This window comes from Canis aureus, chromosome 24, assembly GCF_053574225.1.
Source record: "Canis aureus isolate CA01 chromosome 24, VMU_Caureus_v.1.0, whole genome shotgun sequence".
Taxonomy (NCBI): domain Eukaryota; kingdom Metazoa; phylum Chordata; class Mammalia; order Carnivora; family Canidae; genus Canis; species Canis aureus.
In genome coordinates, this window is record NC_135634.1 from 44,281,749 (window position 1) to 44,305,210 (window position 23,462).

The following is a 23,462-nucleotide window of genomic DNA, read 5'->3' on the forward strand; positions in this document are numbered from 1 at the left end:
CTACATTTCCTTGTCCTTCTGTTAGTACTGAAAGTTCTGATGCTAGTGGTTTGTAACAAAATAAATAATGCACAGTGTAGTAACTTTGTAATTCTTTTGATAGAAAAAGAATAATAGGGCAGCCCCGGTGGCACAGCGGTTTAGTGCCACCTGTAGCCAGGGGTATGATCCTGGAGACCCGGGATCGAGTCCCACATCCGGCTCCCTGCATGGAGCCTGCTTCTCCCTCTGCCTGTGTCTCTGCCTGCCTCTCTCTCTCTCTCTCTCTCTCTCTGAATAAATAAATATTTAAAAAAAAAAGAATGATAGCTGTTTAAAAAGAGGTTCCACTTACTAACTTCTCTACAGATATGGTTTCACTCTTCATTTTGTGCTTAAATCCAGAAGGAAGAGTATAAAGAAATCAAAAGAAAGAAGCCACCTCCCAAAACAACATACTGCCCAAACTAAAGGGAATACTTACGTATGGAGTAAAATTTTACAATAGTTTCTTTTTCACTTATTATCTTAGTGTAGTTGACATACAGTGTTGTGTTAGTTTCAGAGGTACAATATAGTGATTCAGCAAATCTGTACAGGAGCCAGTGCTCATCAAGATAAGTACAGTCACCATCTGTCACCATACAACATTATCACAGCATTATTGACTATATTCCCAATGCTGTACTTTTTATCTCCATGCTGCTTATTTATTTTCTAACTGGAAGTTCATGCCCCTTAATTTCCCTTCACCTATTTCACCCATCCCCCCTCCACCACCCTCTGGCAATCCCCAGTTCTCTGTACAATAGGTTTTTTTGTTTGCTAAATGTTTTATAATTAGGTCAGATACTCAACCAAGAGTAAACTAATTTAACTGTGAATTATAAAAAGAATAAACAGAATATGTAATACTGGGATGCCTGGGTGGTGCAGTGCTGGAGCATCTGCCTTTGACTCAGGTCACGATCCGGGTCCCGGGATCAAGTCCCACATTGGGCTCCCCACAGGGAGCCTGCTTCCCCCTCTGCCTGTGTCTTTGCCTCTCTCTCTCTGTCTCTCATTCATTCATTCATTCATGAATAAATAAATTTTAAAAAAATATTTAGAACTGAGCAGAGGAATTTTTATTGTGTATACCCCCCCTCCCCCCAAAAAAAGGATTTTTTGTGTTGTTTCAGTGAGAGTATTCCACTGGAAACTAATTTCTCTTGTAAACAAACAAACAAAATAACCCTGAAATATTGACTTTTACTCTCTCCAATGCCCCTAGGGAATGGAGGACATCCTTCGCTGCTTCATCAAAGAAGGCAATGCTGAAATGGTCCGCCAGATTGAATTTATCATCAAGCAACTTAATTCAGGTTCGTTCATCTATAATCTATCTTTTGCATCTTTCACATGTGCCAGAAAGATACATGGGCTTGTCATGCCTTGGAATTCATTCAAGAGGTTTTAAGGGAGGTGGGAGATCCAAGTGAACCCACCAACAAAAGTTTGACCAGGTAGTCAAGACCAGTCTGTCCCAAGACCAGCTATCTCTCATCACACGTTAGGCTTATAGTCAACAAAAATAATTCAAAAGCAATCACAAACAACCTGCTCTAACCTTATATTCTCTTTGTGTGGGCCTCCCCCTCCTAATTCTTTCCTCACCTCATAAGGCTTCCCTGGAGTCCTAGGGTCGGATAAGGAAAACAAATGCCGGTCTCCCTAGTACCACTACATAAAACATCATTCTCCTGCATGTGTTCATTCCTTCAAGAAAAATTTATATTGCCTACTGGCTCCACGGGAGAATATGATCCTCTTTCTCTCTGGCTTTGATCCATCACATTGGTAATCTACATCCCATAGTAAGCAGGAAAAGAAGGTGCAGGAAACCTTGGATGGGACCAGGATAGACGGGGAGCTCTGGCTCTTCTGTGGACTCCTGACATCTTGGTCCTGATTCATACACATGTCAGAGGCATGAGCACTGCCAGCATCCGGGGCTAAGGTTGTCACTTCTGTCTTTCTACATGCCCTTTCCCGACACTCTGCAGTCCACATCACTATAAGTCCAGGTGCTCAGGTCCCACTCAGCACATGAGCAAAGGTGAAAAATGAGTCTCCTGATCTCTACTCCCAAGTCAGCAGCTTAAGCAAGGCCAAGAAATAGGTAGTGGCCAGAAGCCATTCACTCAAAGAAGCCTGAGCCACATGTAGCAGTCACCTGAGGAGATTTTTAAATCCCCAGGGCAGCACCCCATGCTAGTAAAACTGGATTCACACTCCAGGTGTGAATAGTGTTTAAAACTCCCAGATAATCCCCACATGCAGCCAAAGTGGCATATCCCTGCCTCTGACTTTCGCAGAAATGGAGAGGCAGAGAGAGGACATCAGAGGTTCCTAATCAACTGGAAGCAGCTGGGAGAGCAGCCAGTGAGGTGGGAAACCCAGCTTCCTTCAGCCTGGGGCCAGTTTCCATATGAGCATCTTCTCCCTTGGCTCTTACAGAGCAAAAATGATTCATCCCAAACTCAGGGAAGCAAGGAATAGAACTTTATTTTCTGCAACATCTTCATTTCTTTGCTTTTCTTTTATTTTCTTTTCTTTTTTCTCTTTCTTTCTTTCTTTCTTTCTTTCTTTTTTAAAATTTATTTATTTGAGAGAGAGAGCGAGAGAGAAAGCACATGAGTGGAGGGAGGGAGGGAGAGAGAGAGAGAATCTCAAATAGACCCCACCCTTCCACTGAACACAGAGCCTGACACAGGGCTCCATCCCAGGACCCCAAGATCGTAACCTGAGCAGAGATCAAGGGACAGATGCTTAACTGACTGAGCCTATGCAACAGCTTCATTTCTTTTTTCTTTTCTTTATAGATTTTATTTATTTATTTATTTATTTATTTATTTACTTACTTACTTACTTACTTACTTATTTATTGAGACAGCATACATGCAGTAGAGAGAAAGAGCAGGAGTTGGGGGGGGTGCAGAGGCAGAGGGAGAAGTGGGGAGGTTCTAGACCCACAGGGCTTGGTCCTAGAACCCTGGGGTCATGACCTGGGCCCAACTCTGGGGTCATGATCTGGGCCCAAGGCAGATGCTTGACTGACAGCCACCCAGGTGCCCCTGCAACAGCTTCATTTCTGACTTTGAGCCCAATTGCCCAGCAATTCTGCTGGGCAAGCATATTTACAAAATAACACTAAATAAATACTTAGCCTCAGTTGGGGCTGAGCTTGCTCCTTAACCTTTTTTGAGTAGGCAACAGTTTGGGAAGAGGGGGAATGCAGTACCATTGTCCCTATCTGCTCCATGCTCATCAGCCATGCTGAGACCTCCCTCTCAGGCCAGGGGTCCCCTGCAGCTTCAGGGGCACATTTGGGCTGTGAATCTTCTTCAGAGCTAACTCTGTGTTTCAGTCTATTGAGACACACCCACCTCCATTTCCTTGTCAGTCTTCCCTCCTTTCTGGGAGCCAAGACACAGAGGGAGGTTCTGTCTTGCATTCTGTTCAAAACCATCTTTCTCTTATTTAAAACTGGTCCTTGAGCCAGCATGCTGAAGAATGTGAAGAGGGAGGGTCAGTTGACATTTACGTGAGGGATATGCTTGCCAAGAAGTTATCATGGGCAGAGCTCAAGCTTTATAACCTTGTGTATCCAGGAAAGGCTTCAGATATACCTGCCTCTCTCAGTACGTTCCTGTTTAAATAAAGAGTGTCAAAAGCATTTCTTTTTTCATCTCAAGCACTTAAGTTATTCTGGATCCATGGGAAAGTGGTAGGTCCCCAGAGCCGATTCCTTAGGAGTCTGCTACTTTGAAACAAAATTAGAAAGTCATTGAATGTTTGGATGGAGGACCAGACATACACACACAAATACCTAAGGATATGTGTCATGAGCATGGACTCAGAATGAATGAATGTACCAGCATGGTGATGAAAGCCAGAGAGGAGAGAGCTGGAGTTTCCACCCAGTCCAGGCTTCATCCTCAAATGGATATTAGCAGGAGAGTCTGAATTAGTAGCAGTTTACTGGTTTAAGAGACAAAAATGGCATTGCCAGTCTTTATTGATTGACTTTCTTGTTTTAGTATACACTTAAAACATGTATATGGGTTTCCATACATTCAAACATATCAGTTCTCTAGCACTATTTTTCTTATAAAGTTTTAAGGTCTCCAAATGGAAAAATTCTAGTATTTTGGGAACCTAACCCCACAGGTGGGGAAGAACTACTCCGGGAAACTTAAGGGAAAGCTGGTGACATGACGAGCAGAGACGACCGGCAACAATAGGGAGGTATATCCATGATGGTGGCCCCCAGCGAGGGGGGCCCAGCAGATCCTAGCCAGGCACTGAAGAGAGGATAGGAGCAGGGCAGAGCCAGCTTCACCAGCTGGGTCCTCAGGGAAGGAAGGGTACTGGCAGCTCCAGCACTAGGTGCTGTCAGTTACTGGAGTGAGGGTGGCTGGTTGTGCTGCAACCCAGGGATCTGTGGGAAACAGGGCTGATGGCCCCATCATGCTCTAGAGGAGAAGCTGAGGTTTTTTTGTTTTGGTTTGTTTTGGGGTTTGGTTTTTGTTTTTGTTTTTGTTTGGAGCTGAGATTTATAAGGTACGTCAGTTCACAGGACTGGATTGTTCGGGGAAGAGGATGAATCCCAGCCAGTGGGCTCGGGGGAAAGGATGTGGCTGGACCAGCCTAGGGCCTCACAAAACATATAAGATTTTTTTTAAAAAAGTGAGAGAGGGCATTCCATATTTGAAAAAGAAATGCTTGTAATTGATGAATATAGCAGCTACCTCATTCTGAAAGCCACTTGTTTGATAGGCATTTGCTGCAGGTGGCATGGAGTAGTGCTTCTCGTGTGCCAGGAAGTGGTAGAAGCCAGGTAACGGAGCTTCAGCTCAAATGCAGGATGACATCATTTCCCCCTGCCTGCAGTGTAGTTTTCTTGACAGCAGTGGGGCCATGATATGCACGGAAGCGTGCAGGCCCCTCTGAGGTGGGGCCAGATGGTGGTGTCCTACTGGCCTTGATCCAGCCAAGTCAATGGAGTCCTTTCCTTTATTTTTTTTTTTTTTTTTTTTTTTTTTTTTTAAAAGATTTTATTTATTTATTCATGATAGACATAGAAAGAGAGAGAGAGAGGCAGAGACACAGGCGGAAGGAGAAGCAGGCTCCATGCCAGGAGCCCGACGTGGGACTTGATCCCGGGGCTCCAGGATCACGCCCTGGGCCAAAGGCAGGCACCAAACCGCTGAGCCACCCAGGGATTCCCGAGTCCTTTCCTTTAAAATGACGGTCGTGTCAAGGATGATGGGTGTCCTGGGGTTTCTATTTACTACAGTGCTATCTAGTACCTCTGTCTATAGTACTATCTAGTACTACTATCTACCGTAGTGCCTGTCTAGTACTATTATTTACTACAGTGCTGTCTAGTACTACTCTAGTACAGTGCTAACTAGAGAAAATGCTGAGTATGTTCAGTGGAGAGAGAGGTAACTGTTCAGTAAGGGATCAGGGAAGGCTTCATAGAGGAGAAAGTAAACAAACCTGCTATGTCCCTGGCCCTGGGCCAGGTGGTTTAGTTTTGGTGTGTTGTAAAAATCCCCTCAACCACCCTAGGAAGTAGATGCTCTGATACCCCTTTCACTGATGAAGAAACAGAGGCTCATTCTTTCTCTGATTCCATTTTGCTATTATCCCTCCTTTATGAACTCTTTTACAATCTAATGGTGCACCACAGGAGCCTTCAGGAACCCAACCTGCCATGGCCCCTACCTCAGTCTCCGTGGAAAAATCATGAGATTTAGAAATAGACTTGAGTTGAATCTCAACTCTGTCACTTATGGGAGTGCGACCATAAACAAGTCCCTTATGCCTCCATTTGCTATTTGCTATAGAATGGGGATAAGAGTCAACAAAATCGTGGTAAGGAATAAATAAATAACATGTGGGACAGTATTCATCATGGTGCCTAGCAATACTCACTTACTTTCTTTCCTCTAAATTCCTCTCAAATTGGGGATCCCTGGGTGGCGCAGTGGTTTAGCGCCTGTCTTTGGCCCAGGGCACGATCCTGGAGACCCGGGATCGAATCCCACATCGGGCTCCCGGTGCATGGAGCCTGCTTCTCCCTCTGCCTGTGTCTCTGCCTCTCTTTCTCTCTCTCTGTGTGACTATCATAAATAAATAAAAATTAAAAAAAAAAATTCCTCTCAAATTGTATGGTGACTTTTAACTTTTCCCATGCCACTAACACTGCATTCTGGTAAAAACAGGGAAAGAGGTTTAAACTGCTTAGGATGATCTCAGTCTGTGGCTGCACGGGCACCAGAAACCTGAATGTTCTGGTGCCACCTAATCCTCATTAGCCTGTTCACATGTCTCTGCAGCAGCTGAAGGATTTTGTTGGCCAAGGTTCCCTGCTGTATTCTCAGTTATTCATTTATTTTTTTCTTTATAGAAGAGCTACTGGATGGTGTTCTTGAGTCTGACGATGATGAAGATGAAGATGATGAAGTAAGTTGGAGGCTCTTGACACCACATAAAAAACTTGCGTGAAACTATTGCGTCTCTTCCCTGCCTTGAAGAGGTAGTCCAGAAATGGATATTTCAATCCCTGCTGCTTTATTTCACACAGTTCTGAGAGTTGGCTAGAGCTCAGCTGGGTGGGTGTCTGCTGGTCTCACATGGGATGTCATGTGGCTGCCTTCTGTGTCCAAGTTGGCCTCACATCCTCCATGGCCTCTCCATGTGGCCTCTAATCACTCAGCCGTCTAGCCTACACTTCCTTACCAGTTGGTGGCAAAGCTTCCAGTCTTCTTTTCCAGTCTCAGAAGTATCAGAGCATGTCTTCCGCTGGGTTCTGCTCAGGGCACATCACAAGACTAGCCCAGACTGTGGGGGTGGCAGTTAGACTCCATCAACAGGAGGGCTCCAGGTGGGAGGACTTGTGGGTGGCCACCTCTGAAGACCACCAGCCACACCATGGGTGGATTTGCTACAGCCAGCACACAGGTGCCACGTTTCACAGCACCTGGATTTTATGGGAGGTTCAAAGACAGCAGTTCTTCAACATGAATCTTCTGCTTTGAAGGGGCACGAGCCTCCCCTGGTTGGGAAGATTGGGCACCGAGGCTCCCTGTGAGAATCTCTAAAGTGAAAGTCTTGCTTCAGGGCAGACAGAAGCAACTGCTTGACTCCTTTATTTGCATTGTTTTCATACGGGTTTCCTCAGTTGTGAAAAATCTGCTTACCTGGTTTTTTTAAAGCGTGAAGGTTCAGAATGAATGTGGGTGAGTCTCATGAAGTAGTATAGAGAATGGTGACTCACTGGCTGTAGAGGGATTTCTCAGGTGATAAGCTTTTTCCTTGTTTTTCCTTCAGACCTAGAAAAAACATACACATTATCCTCTTCAGTTCTCAGTAGTAATAATTGGTTTGCGTGCCTTCTGGGTTGTGGGGAGCAATGACTCCCGAAATGAATGTGGAGGATAGGTTTCCACTTGGAGCTGTGACCTCTGGGTTTCAAAGGTGTGTAGAAGTCAGGATCTTGTCCACTGATGGCACCAGTTGGGGGAGATAGGTCATTCATGAGCCCTCTACCGAAGCCGCCCCCTCTACCCCTGCCCCCACCCACCCATAGCCCTGAGGTCTGCCGGTGACTGTCCCTCCCACGGACAGCCTTCCACCTGCCACCTTCTTCCTGAGCTGTAGGTGGCACCAGCGGGTGCTCTTGCTGCGTCCACCTTCTCGGGCAAGTGCAATTCTGGACCTCTGCTGGGGAGCCTGGCCAGCACCTTCTCTAGGCCCCTTCCTTTGGGAAAGTGGGTCCAGAGAGGGGAGGAGACCAGCCTAAGGTCACACAAAGTCGATGGCAGTAAAATCTGCTTTAGAACAGAGATTGAAAAAAAAAAAAAAAAAGAACAGAGATTGGCAGACTTTTCTGTAAAGAGGAAAGTAGTAAAAAGTAGTAAATATTGTAGGCCACCCCATCTCTGTTTTAGCCACTCAGATCTGCCACTGTAACACAAAGGAGCTGCCAGCAATACGTAAATGGATGAATGTGGCTGTGTTCTTGTAAAATTGATTTATGAACACTAAAATTTGAATTTCATATGATTTCTGTGGGTCACTAAACTTTTTTTTTTCAAATGTTTAAAGATGTAAAACTTACTCTCAGCTTGCTGGCCTTTCAAAAGCAAGCATCTTGGCCTCTGGGCCATTATTTGCCAGCTGCCAGAGGGAACCCAGCTCCCTGACTCTGTCTTCTCAGGACTGTGGTAAGATACCTGCTCTGTGCCTGGCCCTTCAGTTCTATTTTAAATTATATTTTAAGTTAATATCTTGATTCCAGTGAGTTTTTGTCATCATGTCCACAAGTTCCCCTCTTGAGATCTATCTTTCCTCCCCTTGTGTGTTACCTCTTTGGCCTTTTGTTTGCTTTGGATTTTTTGTTTTGTTCTGTTGCTGTCAACCCCTTTGTATCACAGGGGGAAATTCATTTGATTTAACTGTTCTGTTAACGATGGGAATTCCAACTTTGTGAACTATACCTGTGGAAGCAATTATACTCTACTAAAAATGAAGGACGATCAAGATCTTTTATTTATTTATGTACTTTAAGATTTGATTTTTAAGTAGTCTCTATACCCAGTGTGGAGCTCAGACTCACAACCCAGAGATCAAGAGTGACACGCTCCACTAGCTGAGCCAGCCAGGCGCCCCTATAAAGATCTTTTAATTTTCTGGACTTTTGGCTATCTTGTGCAGATTTTTATTTTAAAAGGGTAGTGTTTGAAGATATTGGTTGTGATCATTAGAATTTTCAGAGGATTCTTAGATGGCGTTTAATTGGGAAATTGTAAGGAAGGGACCCGGCATTTGGGGCCAAAACAGGACTTTTTGGGCTGAACTCTGGTGAGCAGGTCCTGGACTCTCCCTCCCTCGTGACCCTGATGGCCTACCACACTGTTAGCAAGGGCAACATGGGAAAGGCTAAGCTGTCTGTGTTATACTCACCCTTCTCCAAGGGCAGATATGACTTTTTAAATTGGAAAGAAAAAGGAAAGTGAAAGATGCCTAGACTTGGACTAAAAGAAACTTCCAGAGATCATCTGAGCAAGTCCATCCAAGATGTTGGAATGTGGCTACCACCTCCCAAGTAAAATTATTTTATATGATCATATAAAATGATCATGTGTCATTTTGCTTAGCTATGTAAAATATTTTCTTAATTTAATATTTAAACCCAGAACACAGGTGACAGAGCCAGTGTTTTTAGTGACCTGCTCCGTTCTTCCAAAGATAAAATGGCTCTATCAGGGTGTGGGCAGAAGCCAAGGGAAATTATGTTCATTTTGCCCTAAATCAAGTTAATATCTGTGCATTTGTGATTGTGGCCTCTGGTCCTAGTCCCCTGGAAACTCAAGAGAACTTCCAGATGCAAAATCTTATTTTTCTAATTTCTAAAAGTATGACAACTTGTCCTGATGTGCTGGACATGTGTGACATATATACATTTACCTACAAAAATTTAAAAATTGCTTTTTTGACTTCCAAGACTGTCTAGGGTACAAAGTCAAATAGGAAAAGGAACTCGCAAAGTTCTGTGAACACTACAATTCAATTTCAGAAAAAAACAAACATAAATACGCATCCTGATGAATAATGTATATGCTTCTATGTACAGGTAGCAGAAAGGCATGGAAAGTTACGCCCTCTTTTTTGACACTAAAAGCTACCTGGAGGTCAGGGGGAGGAAGTGGGGTGGGGGTGCCGTGGAGAGGCCTTGGTCAGCCGTAGAGAGCTGCAGAGTGACCCGTGAAATGAGAAGTGAGAGGGTGCTGGGCAGAGGGCAGGTGCTGAGCCCTTCTGAAGACTAATGGGGCGAAAGCCAAACTGAGTAGTTGGGGAGCAGGTGGGAAGTGGGATAACGGAGCTGGCAAGTATATGCAGCTCTTCCTACAAATCTGATGTGAGCAAGAGCAAGAGGGCAGATAGATAGCAGCTAAGCAGGGCATTCTCGTTCTCCTGTGTTCTGATGGGGGAGAAGCCTAAGCATGTTACAATGCTGCTGGGAAGAATCCGGCCGAGAGGCAGAGAGAAAGGGCGGCATCAGAAGGACCAGCATTTTCATTATTTTCACAATTGCTTCCTCTGCTCTCCTGGCCCACAAGCCCTTAGACCCATTTAAACCTCCAAAGACATACAAGCATCATTAGATAAGCTTGGCCAGTACAGACACAAGAACAGGGAGATGACCATTGCAGTGTAAGCATTTGAATGCATCCCACCAGGGACTTGAAACAAACGTATCATCTAATACAATTTATTTTTGTATTAAGCATATGTCATATGTTCCCAAAGAGCTGCCAGTAAATCACAGGCCCCAGGAAACCCTGAGGCCTGGGTTTCTACCGCAAATGGCTTGTTTCCTTATGACAGTTTAAGGTGAGGTGTGCAGCTCGTAAGTGGAGAAGAAAGGCCTTCCTGTGCTGTTTGAGAAGACGGGTTTGAAGACAAATATTCTCTCCTCTTGACAAAACAGACTTAAGTGCTAGGTGAGATCAGCCACAGACATTTACTTGCTGGTTGCCACGTAAGTGACAATCAAATGCTCAGCAATTTCCTTCTCTAGAGATTTCTCAAATATGAGTCCTTTATTTATTTATTCAACAAATATTTGAGCGCTTTGAAATAACATTTATTCTAGGAAATAATGACGAAGGGATACAAAAGAAATCTAAAAGAGTTTCTGTGGCTTAAGATACCTCCCAGAGTTTAAAATTTGGATAGGTGAGATCATTGTGATTCTGATAACAGCGGCTCCCGGTTGTAGCACCACCACGTGCCAGGCACTGTTCTAGTGTTCTAGGTGCCATACATGTGCTCACTCATTTGCTTATACCAGGCCTGTGAAAGGTACTGTTATTAGTCTTATTTCACAGATGGGGTAACAGAGAAAATACAGCACTTGCTGAGTTCACACAGCTAAGAACTAAGTAAGTGGTAAGTAAGAAGTAACCTTGGAATCAAACCCAGTGGTCTGATTCCCTAGTCCACGCCATTAACCACTGCACGATTTTGTCTCTCATGAGACAGATGTAGACAAACATACAGTTAACCGATAATAGAAAACAAATATATGATTATAGATTCATGGGTATGATAGAAACGGCAAGTGCTATACGAATTCCAAGTACAGCAAGAATATTGGAACATACCTGTCTTGACAGGACTTACCTAGCCTAGGCGAAAGGTAAGAGGACTGGCTTGATGAAGAGAAAGGTGTGGTCGGAAAGCAGGCGAGATGTCTTCCAGAGGAGAGAGCATAAGCTTATAAGCTTATCCTTTGCTGCTCCCCTGACCCACATCAGTATGTGTATGTGCTTTCATATTTTTCTTGTAAGATACATACACACAATACACATATATGTACACATATCCACGTATGTTTTCATCAATACTGGTTTTACAAAATGAGATAGCATAGATATAGATATAGACACACACATATACATTGTTGCCTTTTTTTTCTTGTTAATTTCTGAAAAGCCCTCTAGGTCAGCCAGGGGCCAAATTGATTCTTTTTTAATGCCATACATAGATGTACAGTTTTCCAGATTTTTGCTTTGTCAAACAATGCCGCAGTAAATATCTTTGTAAGTAGATCCTTATTTACTGGTACTTTTATTTAATGGGCTTTTGTTGCTAGGTTGCAAGAAAAGTGTATGTGTGTTTTTGATTGTAAAAGATTTTTCCAGATTGCTCTTCAAAAAGGCTGTACAATTCAGATTGCACTAGCAGAGCAGAGGAGGAAACTTTTCCCTCCATCTCCACAACCATAGGTGCAATCACTCTTTGTTTTTTGCCAATATCTTGATAAAGTGCTATCTCATTGTTATCTTAATTTTCATCTCCATTGCGTAGTATGAGTGTCTTTTATGTTTATTTTATTGGATATTTGAATTTGATATGTTGTAATTTCCTATTCATGGCCTTTCCCTATTTTTAAAATTGTGTTTGTCTTTCCATGTCACTTCATGTGAATTCTCTGTACATTACAGATATAGACCATTTTTCACCTTCATTGCAAAAAACTGAAAGATATCTTTTATTCATTGACTTATTTTAATATCTTTTGCCAAAAATCCTAAAAATTTTTTAAAAGCTAAACAAATTGACTCTTTCACAGTTTCTGGGTTTCTATCCTGATTAAGGTTTCCCTGAACATTGAATTTGATGTGTAGTCTCCTAGATTTACTCCTAAGACTTTATTTTTTCATTTAAATTTTAATTATTAAATTTTTTTTGTTTTGGTTTGGTTTTTTAAAAGATTTTATTTAGAGAGAGAGTGAGCACGAGCAGGGGGAGGATTGGAGGGAGAGAGAGAGAGTCTCCAGTCTCCAGAAGACTCTTCACTGAGCGCAGAGCCTGACAACAGCACAGGGCTCCATCCCATGATCCTGAGATCGTGACCTGAGCCAAGATCAAGCAAGGGTCAGATGCTTAGCCAACTGCACCCCTGTTGTTGGTTTTTTGTTTTTTGTTTTTTTCTTAAAGATTTTATTTATTTAATCATGAGACACACACACACACACACACACACACACACACACACACAGAGGCAGAGGCACAGGCAGAGGGAGAAGCAGGCTCCATGCAGGGAGCCTGACATGGGACTCGATCCCAGGTCTCCGGGATCATGCCCTGGGCCGAAGGTGGCGCTAAACCCCTGAGCCACCCGGACTACCCTGTTTTGTTTTGTTTCATTTTGTTTTGTTTTTAATAATAAACATATTTTTTATTGGTGTTCAATTTGCCAACATACAGAATAACACCCAGTGCTCATCCCATCAAGTACCCTGAGCCCTCAGTGCCCACCACCCAGTCACCCCCACTCCCCGCCCTCCTCCTCTTCCACCACCCCTAGTTCGTTTCCCAGAGTTAGGAGTCTTCATGTCCTGTTTTGTTTTTAAGTAAACTAACTATACTTCCAGTGTAGGGCTCAAACTCATGACACTGAGATCAAGAGTTTCATGCCCTTCTGAGCCAATTATTAAATATTTTATACATAGAAAAATATATATAATATTTACATAAGGTTTGAAGTTAACTTGGTTTCAGAACATTTTTACACTCTTAAAAATTACTGAAGATTCTAAAGAGCTTTTGCTTATGTGTATTTTGCCTATCAACATTTACTAAATTAGAAAGAACAAAACTGATGAAATGTATTTATTACTTTTTAAAAGACAGTAAGCAACCCATTATTTGTTAATACAAGATATTTTTTATAAAAAAAATAATTACTTTCCTAAAAAAAGTGTTAAGAGTATAGCATTGTATTTTTTATTTGCAGATCTCTTTTATGTCTGAATTAGAAAATAGTTGGATTCTCAAATCCTCTTCTGGATTCCATCTGTTGTAATACATTGTAGTTGAAAGGGGTGGAGTATTTTAATAGCCTTTTTGGATAGAGATTTTTTTCTTTGATACTACTTCAAAATTGGACAAGTGATCGTTTATAAAAGGTTAGTTGCAACATAAACACCATACCAACAAATCTTTTTTTATTCTGTTAAAATCTGTTAGTCTCTTTTGTATTTTTTTCTCTTTTGTATTTTGTTAATCATATTTTCTGATTGTTCATTGCTACTGTATAGAAATACAATTGATTTTAGTATTTCAATCTTGTATCCCAAAACCTTACTGAACTCATTTATTAACTCTGGAGAGTTTTTGTTTCTTTTGTTTTGTCATGGGTTCCTTAGGATTTTCTGTACACAATGCCATGTTATCTGTGAATACAGATAATTTTATTTTTTCCTTTCCAATCTAGATGTCTTTTATATCCTTTTCTTGCTTAATTACTCTGGCTACAATTTCTAGTACAGTGTTGAATACAAGTGGTTAAGAGTGGACACCTTTGTCAGTTTCCTGATTGTAGGGGGAAAGATTTCTGTCTTTTACCATCCAGTGTGATATTAGCTGTGGGTTCCTCATAGAGGCTCATTATCAGGCTGAGACACTGCCATTCTTTCCAGAATTTAAGTATTGGATTTTGCCAGACGTTTTTCCACATTAGTTGAGATGATCGTGTGAGGTTTTTTTACTTTCATTCTGTTAATAAAGTGTATGACATTGATTTTCATATTTTAAACCACCCTTGAGTTTCTGAGAAAAATCTTGCTTTATCATGATTTATAATTTTATATGTTACTGGATTTGATTTGCCAGTATTTTGTTGAGAATTTTTGTATGTGTACTCATAATAGATATCAGACTGCAGTGTGACTTCTCTTATGATATCTTTAGTTTTTTTTTATTTTCACTTGAAATATAGTTGACATACAATATTATATTAGTTTTAGGTGTATAGCATAGTGATCAACAATTATATACATCTCCTGCTCTAGTTCTATATCAGTATAATACTGTCCTCATAATGTGAGTTAGAACATGTTCTCCTATTTTTTTGGAAGAGTTTGTGAAGGATTTATGTTAATTCTTCTTTAAACATATGTTAGACTTCACCAGTGTAACCTTCTGGACCTGGGCTTCTCTTTGCAGGAAGTTTTTTAAATTACTGACTTGATCTCTTCACTTGTTATAAATCTATCCAAATTTTTAAAATTTCTTCTTGGGTCAGTTTCTATAATCTGTGTCTTTCTGGGAATTTGTCCATTCTATCTAAGACATCTAATTTGTTGATTTGTATACAGTTGTTCATAGTATTACCTTATGGTCCTTTTTCTTTCTGTAAGATCAGAAGCATTCTGCCTTTCATTCCTGATTTTAGTAATTTGAGTCTTGTCTCTTTTGCTTGGTCAGCTCTATGGACTGAATGGTGTCCTCTCATATTCTTATACTAAAGCCCTGACCTGCAGTGTGGGTGAATTTGGAAACAGGGCCTCCAAGGAAGTACTTCAGATTAAAGGAAGCCATAGGGGTGGGCTTCTGATCAGATGGGAATAGTTCCCTTATGAGAAGAGACACAACAGAACATTTTCACTACTATGTGAGAACACAGAGAACATGGCTGTCTGCAAGCCAGGAAGAGAGTTCTGCTCTCATCAAAAAGCAAAACAGCCCACACTTTGATCTTGAACTTCCCAGCCTCCAGAGCTGTGAGAAATACATTGCTATTGGTTAAGCCACTCAGTCTGTGGTATTTTGTTATTACAGTCCAACCTGACTAAGACAGCCAGTCTGGCTGAAGGTTTATCAATTTTGTTGATCTTTACAAGAACCAACTTTTCATATTGTTGTTTTGATTTTCTCTGTTTTTTTTTTCTATTCTCTGCTCTAATCTTTATTATTTCCTTCCTTTTGCTTTTCTTTTCCTGGTTCCTTAAGGTGTAAAGTTAGGTTATTGCCTTGAATGCCTTCTTTTTTTCTAATGTAGGCATTAAATATATATACTATAGTGGGCAAGGATGTGGTAGGTTTGCACTGTTGGTGGGAATGCAACATGGTGCAACCAGTGTGGAGAACAGTATGGATGTTCCTCAAAATCTTAAAAATAGAACTACCATATGATCCAGTAATCACAGTACTGGTTATTTACCCGAAGAATATAGAAACACTAATTTGAAGGGATATATGCACTCCTATGTTTATTGCAGCATTATTCACAATAGCCAAGATATGGAAGCAGCCCAACTGTCCATCAATTGATGAATGGATAAAGAAGATAATGAAATATTACTCAGCCATAAAAAAGAATGGAATCTTGCCATTTACAATGACATGGATGGAGCTAGAAAATGTCATACTAAGTGAAATAAGCCAAAGACAAATACCTTATGATTTCACTCATTATTTCGGATTGAAGAAACAAAACAAATGAGCAAAGAAGAAAAAAAAAAAAGATAAACCAAGAAACAGACTCTTTTTTTTTTTTTTTTTTTTAAAGATTTAACCCATTTATTCATGAGAGAGACGGGGGCAGAGACACAGAGGGAGAAGCAGGCTCCATGCAGGAAGCCTGATGCGGGACTCAATCCTGGGACTCCGAGATCACAGCCTGAGCCAAAGGCAGATAGTCAACCATTGAGCCACCCAGGGATCCCCCAGACTCTTAACTAGAGAGAACAAAGTGATGATTATTAGAAGGGGGGTGGGTGGGATGGGGGACACAGGTGATGGGAATTAAGGAGTGCACTTGCTGTGATGAGCACTGGGTTATATATGGAATTGTTGAATCAGTATATTGTACACCTGAAACTAATATTACAGTGTATGTTAACTAACTGGAATTTAAATAAAAACAAAAGGAAAAAAACAAAAAATAAATAAATAAATAAAAACAAAAGGAGACCTACCTGACAGAGGTGTGTGCCAGGCTCACCTAACATGGACTGTCATAGCCTCAACCAACCCTATAAATTTCCCTCGGAGTCGTGATTTTGCAGTATCCCATAGGTTTTGGAAAGTTGCGTTTTAATTTTCATTTATCTCAAAATATTTTCTGCATTTCTTTGTGATTTTTTCTTTAGCCCATTGGCTTATTATGTGTGTGCTTTCAATAAGCCTTTGAGGACAAGGCTGTTGACAACTGAGCAAGCTCTCAGATCAAATAAATAGAAGCCCTGTAAGAGGGGTGTATCCCAGGGTCTTGACAGATAGGTTAAATAATGACAGTTTTCTCAGAATGGGGTTTGGGGAGAGCTCAAAGCCCATCTGCTCCCTTCAGTGACTGCTTGGCTGCTGGTTTTCACTTTGATTGCAGGGCTGGTAATTTTCAATGAGCTAGGGACAGAGAGGAATAGGGAAGTTTAAATGCCACAACATTTGCTGTTCATACTGACAATTAGCCTTTTTTTTTTTTTTTTCTTGAATAAGTACCCTTCAGATTGTCACAGGCCATTGGTTAATTTCCAGAGTTCTGGAAAATTTGATTTGGACAATTTTTGCCAGTATTTTCCTTGCTTTTATGGAGGAATGGATTTTCAGAAGTCACTTCACCATTCTTGCTGACATCCTATTTTATACTTTTTTTGTTTTATACTTTCAATAGCTCTTTTACCCATGCATGATTTTGTATTTTCGTGCATAAATCATTTGAGAAATAATGGTTTTTCAGCTTTGCAGTTCTTCCATGTATTGCCATATTTCATTATAAAACATCCAAATATTGCATTAGTTAATATCCCCACTGATCTCATCAGAAAAGTCTTTAAGTATTAGAAAGCTATTAAGCTCACAGTGGCAGGAACAAATTTTTTTTTTAATTTTTGTTTTCTCTTGAGAGTTCAAATTTTATTATTGATAATAGATACTATCAGTTGTTTTCTTTGACATGACAAGCTCACCTCATTAATTTTTGAGAAAATACCTACTAAACACCCAAGTCTGAAAAACCATAGTTTATCATTCTTTCAATTAAAAATGGTGCTCCTTGAAAAAATTGCCTGCTTAGACTTGTAACTCAGATTATCTCACAAATGTTTTTCAAGATGATCATCATGTATATCCCACGTTGTTACACAGAATGGTAAAAAGGCAGACCACAAGAGTCAAGACTTAATCAAATTCCTGCTGCTTCAACAGGACATTTTTTTTTCTTTAGATAGAGTACATGCATACATGAGCTGGGGATGGGATGTGGGGGACAGAGGGAGAGGGAGAGAATCTTAAGCAGGCTCCATGCTCAGCACAGAGCTCAACACGAGGCTCAGTTCCACACCCTGAGATCATGACCTGAGCTGAAGTCAAGAGTTGGATGCTTAGCCTACTAATCCATTCAAGGTGGTCATCATCAAAGACCTTCTTAAATGAAACTCTATGCAGCATCTTTCTATCATTGATTTATCTGTCATTTTTTTTTATCTGTCCATCTATTTACCATCTGCCTATCCATCCATCTACCTATCTGTCTACCTGTAGTGGCAATGGAGAATACAATGACTGCTACTTATGTTTGTTAGCACTGCCTGATTGACACTAGAACACCAGTGGTTTTACCCTCTGTTGCATCTGTACCATCAATGTAAATATCAGTATAGTTATCACAGGACAAACCATGAAAGTCAATACATTAATATTTCATCTAGCAGCACTTATGTTTTGTTGCCAAGCAACAAAAAAGATCTCTATGCAAACAATCTTTGATGAGTAGTTAACTGTTGATACCGGATGAATACAAGTCAAATAGCAAGTCCAGGTATACTTCTGCAGATGAGATATTAATTAATTCAAGCTTCATGTTTGCAACTTAATCTTTGCTTCAACAAGTTACTGTTTCATTGGAATGTAGCATGCTATAATTTCTTTTGTTAACTTTCCATTCAGCAGGCATTCAGCAGTATAACCTCTACAAGGCTATTGTGTATGTTTCTTCAACCAAGACAATAATTACCCTTCAGGGTTCCTCAGTGGCTCTGTTTTTCTTAATAATTTGGGTGGGGAGATAATTTTAGACTTACAGAAAAAAATAATACAGAGTTCCCATATACTCATCACACAGCTGCAGAGGCTTTTTAATTCTAGTTTGAAAAAAAGTCAAAACAAATGTTCAATTTTTGACTTTTAAAGAATCATAGCAGGGTGCCTGGGTGGCTCAGGTGGTTAAGCATCTGCCTTTGGTTCAAGTAATAATCTCCAGGTCCTGGGATTGAGCCCTACATCAGGCTTCCTGCTCAACAGGGAGTCTGCTTCTCTCTCTCTCTTTCTCTCTCTCTCTCTCTCTCCCTCTCCCTCTCTCCCTCTCCCTCTGCCCGTCCCCACCACTCACTCTCTTTCTCTCAAATAAATAAAATCTTAAAAAACAACTCATCGCATCTATGTTTAAAATTTTCAAATCCTTTTTCAATTCTCATTGATTAGTCTCAAAATTATACCTCAGCTTAAGTGGCATAATAATATTATCCAAAAAAGTTTTGTTCCATAAAATACAATAAGGCAAACTGTTGACATCTATAAAACTGTGGGAAAGATAGCTTCCGTGTAATTCCGTTTATTTGCAGTCTGCTCAGCTTTTTTGGAATACATCCTTCCCTTCCATGAGTCAGAGAACTTCCTGATAAGTCAGTTTCATTTTTCTCAGCATCTTTTCATCTAAATGGTACAGCTTTGAGCTGAGAAAGGGGATCCTCTGATCTCTCTTTTTAAGCCAATCATCCATCCTTACAAATATAAGAAAATAATACTATAAACAAGTTATCTTTTATTTTAGAATAAGTGATTTTTATTTATTTGAGAGAGTGCACAAACAAGGAGGAGGGCCAGAGACAGAAGCAGGCTCTCCACTAAACAGGGAGCTCGATGAAGGGCTTGATCCCAGGACCCTGGGATCATGACCTGAACCAAAGGCAGGCATTCAACTGACTGAGCCACCCCTAAGGTAACAATTTTAGAGAAATCTTAGAAAAGTTCTTGAAAAATTATAAAAATACTATTCCAAAATAAAACCGTAAGTGTACTCATAGACTGTTTCCACATAGGAGCAAGGAAAGATCTGATTTCAAAATAATGATATATTGAGTGATAATAAAGTTATATCAGTTATAGTAGATGCAACTAAGACAGCTAGCAAAAGCACAAGAGAACAGAGAACACGTATTTATACCCTAAGCCTTAGAAGTTTCTAGAAAATCCAAGAATACTCAAATATACATTATATTAGCTATCAGAGTGATGCCATCGCATATCATGTGGCCTCTAGAAAGCTTCACTGTATCATAAGAGAATGAGAGTAAAAAAGGCAAGTATTATTACTATTAAAATGATTATATATTATTTATATTTTATGTATTTTGATGTAGAAGTATATTGTAGTTGTGAATATGGTTTAGACTTAATAGACCCTCTGAGGTCTTAAGGCTTCCAAAGTTTCCCCAGATTACACTTTGAGAACCACTGGTTTACAGGTTTTGTACAGTCTTTATGACTTTAAGTATTACAATTTATACTCTGACTTCATAAAATCAGTAAGAGGGTTTTTTCATCTTTTCCTAAGGACTGGAGTTAATTCTGTTTTATTTTATCTTATCAGTTCTTCTGCCCCAACCCATTCCTTGTGGCCCAGTGACATATGCACATACTCTCCTGAGGAAATGAAGCTGGTCGGGTACAGGAAGGAAGATGGCTGGTGGGCGGGTCTGCAGTTGACCTCTCCCACCCCCAGATAGCTGCAGTCAACTCAGACCCAGTGACCATCTCATGTGGTTGACTGTGACACAGAAGAGCTAGACTTTTTCTGTTGTTTTCTTTTTTCTTTTTCTGTTTTTGAAACCATATTTCTGCAGCATCAATGCAGAAAGCAGAAAATCGGGTCTTGTTCCTTTAAAATAAAAATTCATATAATTTTCAACATAGACCTCAATATGATACTCTCTTTAGATGCATTTTACCAAAACAAGGCCCTGGGTAGAAACATGAGTATCCAAAGAAAGGTAGCAGGCAGTAAAATTGAATCAGTAGCTTTTATAACATCCCTGTATGTTCTGGCATCACTAGGGAATAATTAACATCAAATCACTTTTCACAGTTTCTGCAACATTCTACGCATTTGGTGAATGTTAGCTCTCATTATTATTGGCGTGATAATTATGATCAACAACATCAATATCACCTCAGCCCTCAGCATAACCCCAGGGCCCACCACACCTGGCTACAGAGAACCACATATACTGGTATTTCTTTTTTTTTTTAATATTTTATTTTTTTATTCATGAGAGAGAGAGAGAGGCAGAAACACAGGCAGAAGGAGAAGCAGGCTCCATGCAGAGAGCCTGACGTGGGACTCAATCCCAGGTCTCCAGGATTGCGCTCTGGCCTGAAGGCGGCGCTAAACTGCTGAGCCACCCAGGCTGCCCTATATTGGTATTTCTGCACCTGGCATTCCGTCTCTGACTCTGGTGGCAGATGGATGCCATAGAGGAATCCTAGATAAGGATATAGCTTCAGGTGTTTTATTTTTTTGTTTGTTTGTTTTTAAAGATTTTAGTTTTTATTTATTCATGAGAGACCCATAGAGAGAGGCAGAGACACAGGCAGAAGGAGACGGAGGCTCCCTGCGGGGAGCCCGATGTGGGACTCGATCCCGGGACCCCAGGATCATGCCCTGAGTCAAAGGCAGACGCTCAACCACTGAGCCACCCAGGTACCCCTAGCCTCAGGTGTTTTAAAATATAGTGTATTAGTAGAAAATTTGAGGTTCAGTAAGGCTAACAGAAGACAAGTGTCTTTGAAAAGATAGCTTGTAATGTCCACAATAGCCAAACTATGGAAGGAGCCCAGATGTCCATTGATAGAAGAATGGATAAAAAAAGATGAGGTATACTCACACACACACACACACACACACACACACACACATATACTGGAATACTATTCAGCTATCAAAAAATGAAATCTTGCCTTTTGCAATGACATGGATAAAACTAGATATTATGCTAAGCAAAATAAGTCAATCAGAAAGAATTATCATATGATCTCATTCATATGTGGAATTTACAAAACAAAGCAGAGGATCATAGGGGAAGGGAGGGAAAAATAAGACAAAATCAGAGGGAGACAAACCATAAGAGACTTTATAGGAAACATGGTTGATGGATAGGAGGGGGATGCGGGATGGAATAACTGGGTGATGGGCATTAAGGAGGGCGCGTGATGATCTATCACTCGACTCTGCCTCTGGAACTAATAATACACTATATGTTAATTGAATTTAAATTTTAAAAAACTAAATTAAAAAAAAAAAGAAAGTTAACTTTAACAAAGTTACTCACAGTTCCCAAGAGGCAAGGGCAGCTGCAACCTGGGGAGCTATACAGGGAGCACCAGAGTCAGTCAGGAGGCAGAGGAAGAGAAAGGAAATGTGGCCAAGAACATTTATTGTGGTTTCCGCAGGAAGGATCCAGTGAGGCAGGGTAAGCAGGTTTAGGATTGGCTGGTTTGAATAGTTTCACTGGGCTCCGGGGCCTAGGGGCTGTCCCTGGTTGTCTGGCACCTGGTCCTGGGGTGATGAGGGTAGGTGGATTATGGCCCTGAGCATGACAGTCTGATACAGGAGGTGGTTGGGGTGTGGGCTCTGGATTGGTTAGCTTGCCTTTGAAAGGTGTGCTTGTAAGGGAGTTGTTCACTGTCTCTAGGAATTGGCTAGCTGTGGGAGAGGCAGTCCTCCGAGGGCCAGCAAGGCCCCAGATGTCAGAGCATGCGATAGAGAAACCAGGAGATGTGGTTGATACAGGAGGCTTCCACAGGCCGGCTCCTCTGAACTTCTGTCCCCACCTCCCTGTTCTCCCTGAAATGGGTTCTTTAAGTACAGGAGCTCCAGGGACCTAACATGGTCTCAAACCTTACCCCTTAACCTTTCCCACTTCCATCAACCCACCATTGCTGCCACCCAGGTTCCAGGCTTGGGACAGTTACCACCATCATCATATCTGGTTGTCAGATTCATACTGACACCCCAACTTAGTATTCACCCCAACTAATAAAGGCCAGAGTCTTTCAAAAAGAACTTTTATTTAAAACCAGAGGAAGAAACTTAGCAAATAAGAGAGGTATTAGAGCCGTTAGGGTGCAGAGCTCCATTGCAGAGATGTGGACATCAGGCTGAGGAGTGGTGTAAGCCCAGAACCCAGGCCTGACCCAGCCAAGGATGGGTCACTTTGGGTTGGTATGGGCAGTGCAAGCAGGAGCGTGGGAGACTAAGCTGCAATGGTGCTCTGCAGCCAGGCTACGGGAAATGGAGGACCACTGAATTGTCATATGCCCAGGAGGGGTATGAACAGAGCTGTGCTCCAAGAAGATTCATCTGGCCTCAGTGTTCAAGTTAACTGAAGATCCAGAAAGCTTAGAATTACTTAACAGGCAGTATCTTCTGAGTGGAGCTCACTACCAGGGTGTGTCATCAGGAACTAAAGACTGAGGTGACTTTGGGAGGATGGTGATGCCTTTAACAAAAATGGGGCACACAGGCTTGGGGAGGCATATCAATGCAGGGTAAAACTTGACTTCAAACGGAGAGGTACATACCATGATGTAGCTACAATAGAAAGTGATGGGACCTAGAACCACTCAATTTCTACACAGGTTTCCCTCAAGTGACCTTGTATTCCACAGACAGAGGCATACTGTTGAGTGCTTGGGCCACGACCTCCTTTCTCTTCTGCCACCTTCATATATAATGTGTGAGATGGCCGACCCAACTGAAGCCATATGCATCCAAAGAGCCAAGAGCAAGCCACTCTCCACAAATCACCTCTGATGGCTCACCCGCTGTGGTCAGCTTGCTGGGCATGGTGCAGATATGCTTTTAATTCCTTGTTACCTAATTAGCAGAGAAATGTCTATGTCTGTATTAGTGGCAGGGTCTTTCCATTATTTAACCAAGTCAAGAAAGAAACCAGTGTTTCCCAATTAAGGATTTTGCTTTTTTCTGGTTCTAAATTCGTTTATTTCTATACCACGCCTCCTGTGCGCTCAGACTTTGGCCAGGATGAACCACCCAACAGGCTGACTCATGGCTCCTG

The 23,462-nt window shown here is 41.3% G+C and overlaps 1 protein-coding gene and 1 long non-coding RNA gene across 7 annotated transcripts in view; one reads left to right on the top strand and one right to left on the bottom strand.

Annotated features, from left to right (window-relative positions):
* ARMC9 (armadillo repeat containing 9) overlaps positions 1-23,462 on the top strand; it is a 148,057-nt gene that overhangs the window by 70,896 nt on the left and 53,699 nt on the right. For all 6 annotated transcript variants that reach the window (XM_077869197.1, XM_077869200.1, XM_077869201.1 and 3 more), the window contains 2 exons: positions 1,253-1,343; positions 6,440-6,495. In XM_077869197.1, the coding sequence (XP_077725323.1) occupies positions 1,253-1,343; positions 6,440-6,495 (147 nt within the window). The remainder of the gene's footprint in view (positions 1-1,252; positions 1,344-6,439; positions 6,496-23,462) is intronic.
* LOC144296195 (uncharacterized) lies at positions 7,254-21,781 on the bottom strand. The gene is made up of 2 exons (XR_013363348.1): positions 21,714-21,781; positions 7,254-7,364 (listed from the first exon to the last, which is right to left on the bottom strand). It is a non-coding gene; the product is annotated as an uncharacterized LOC144296195 (long non-coding RNA).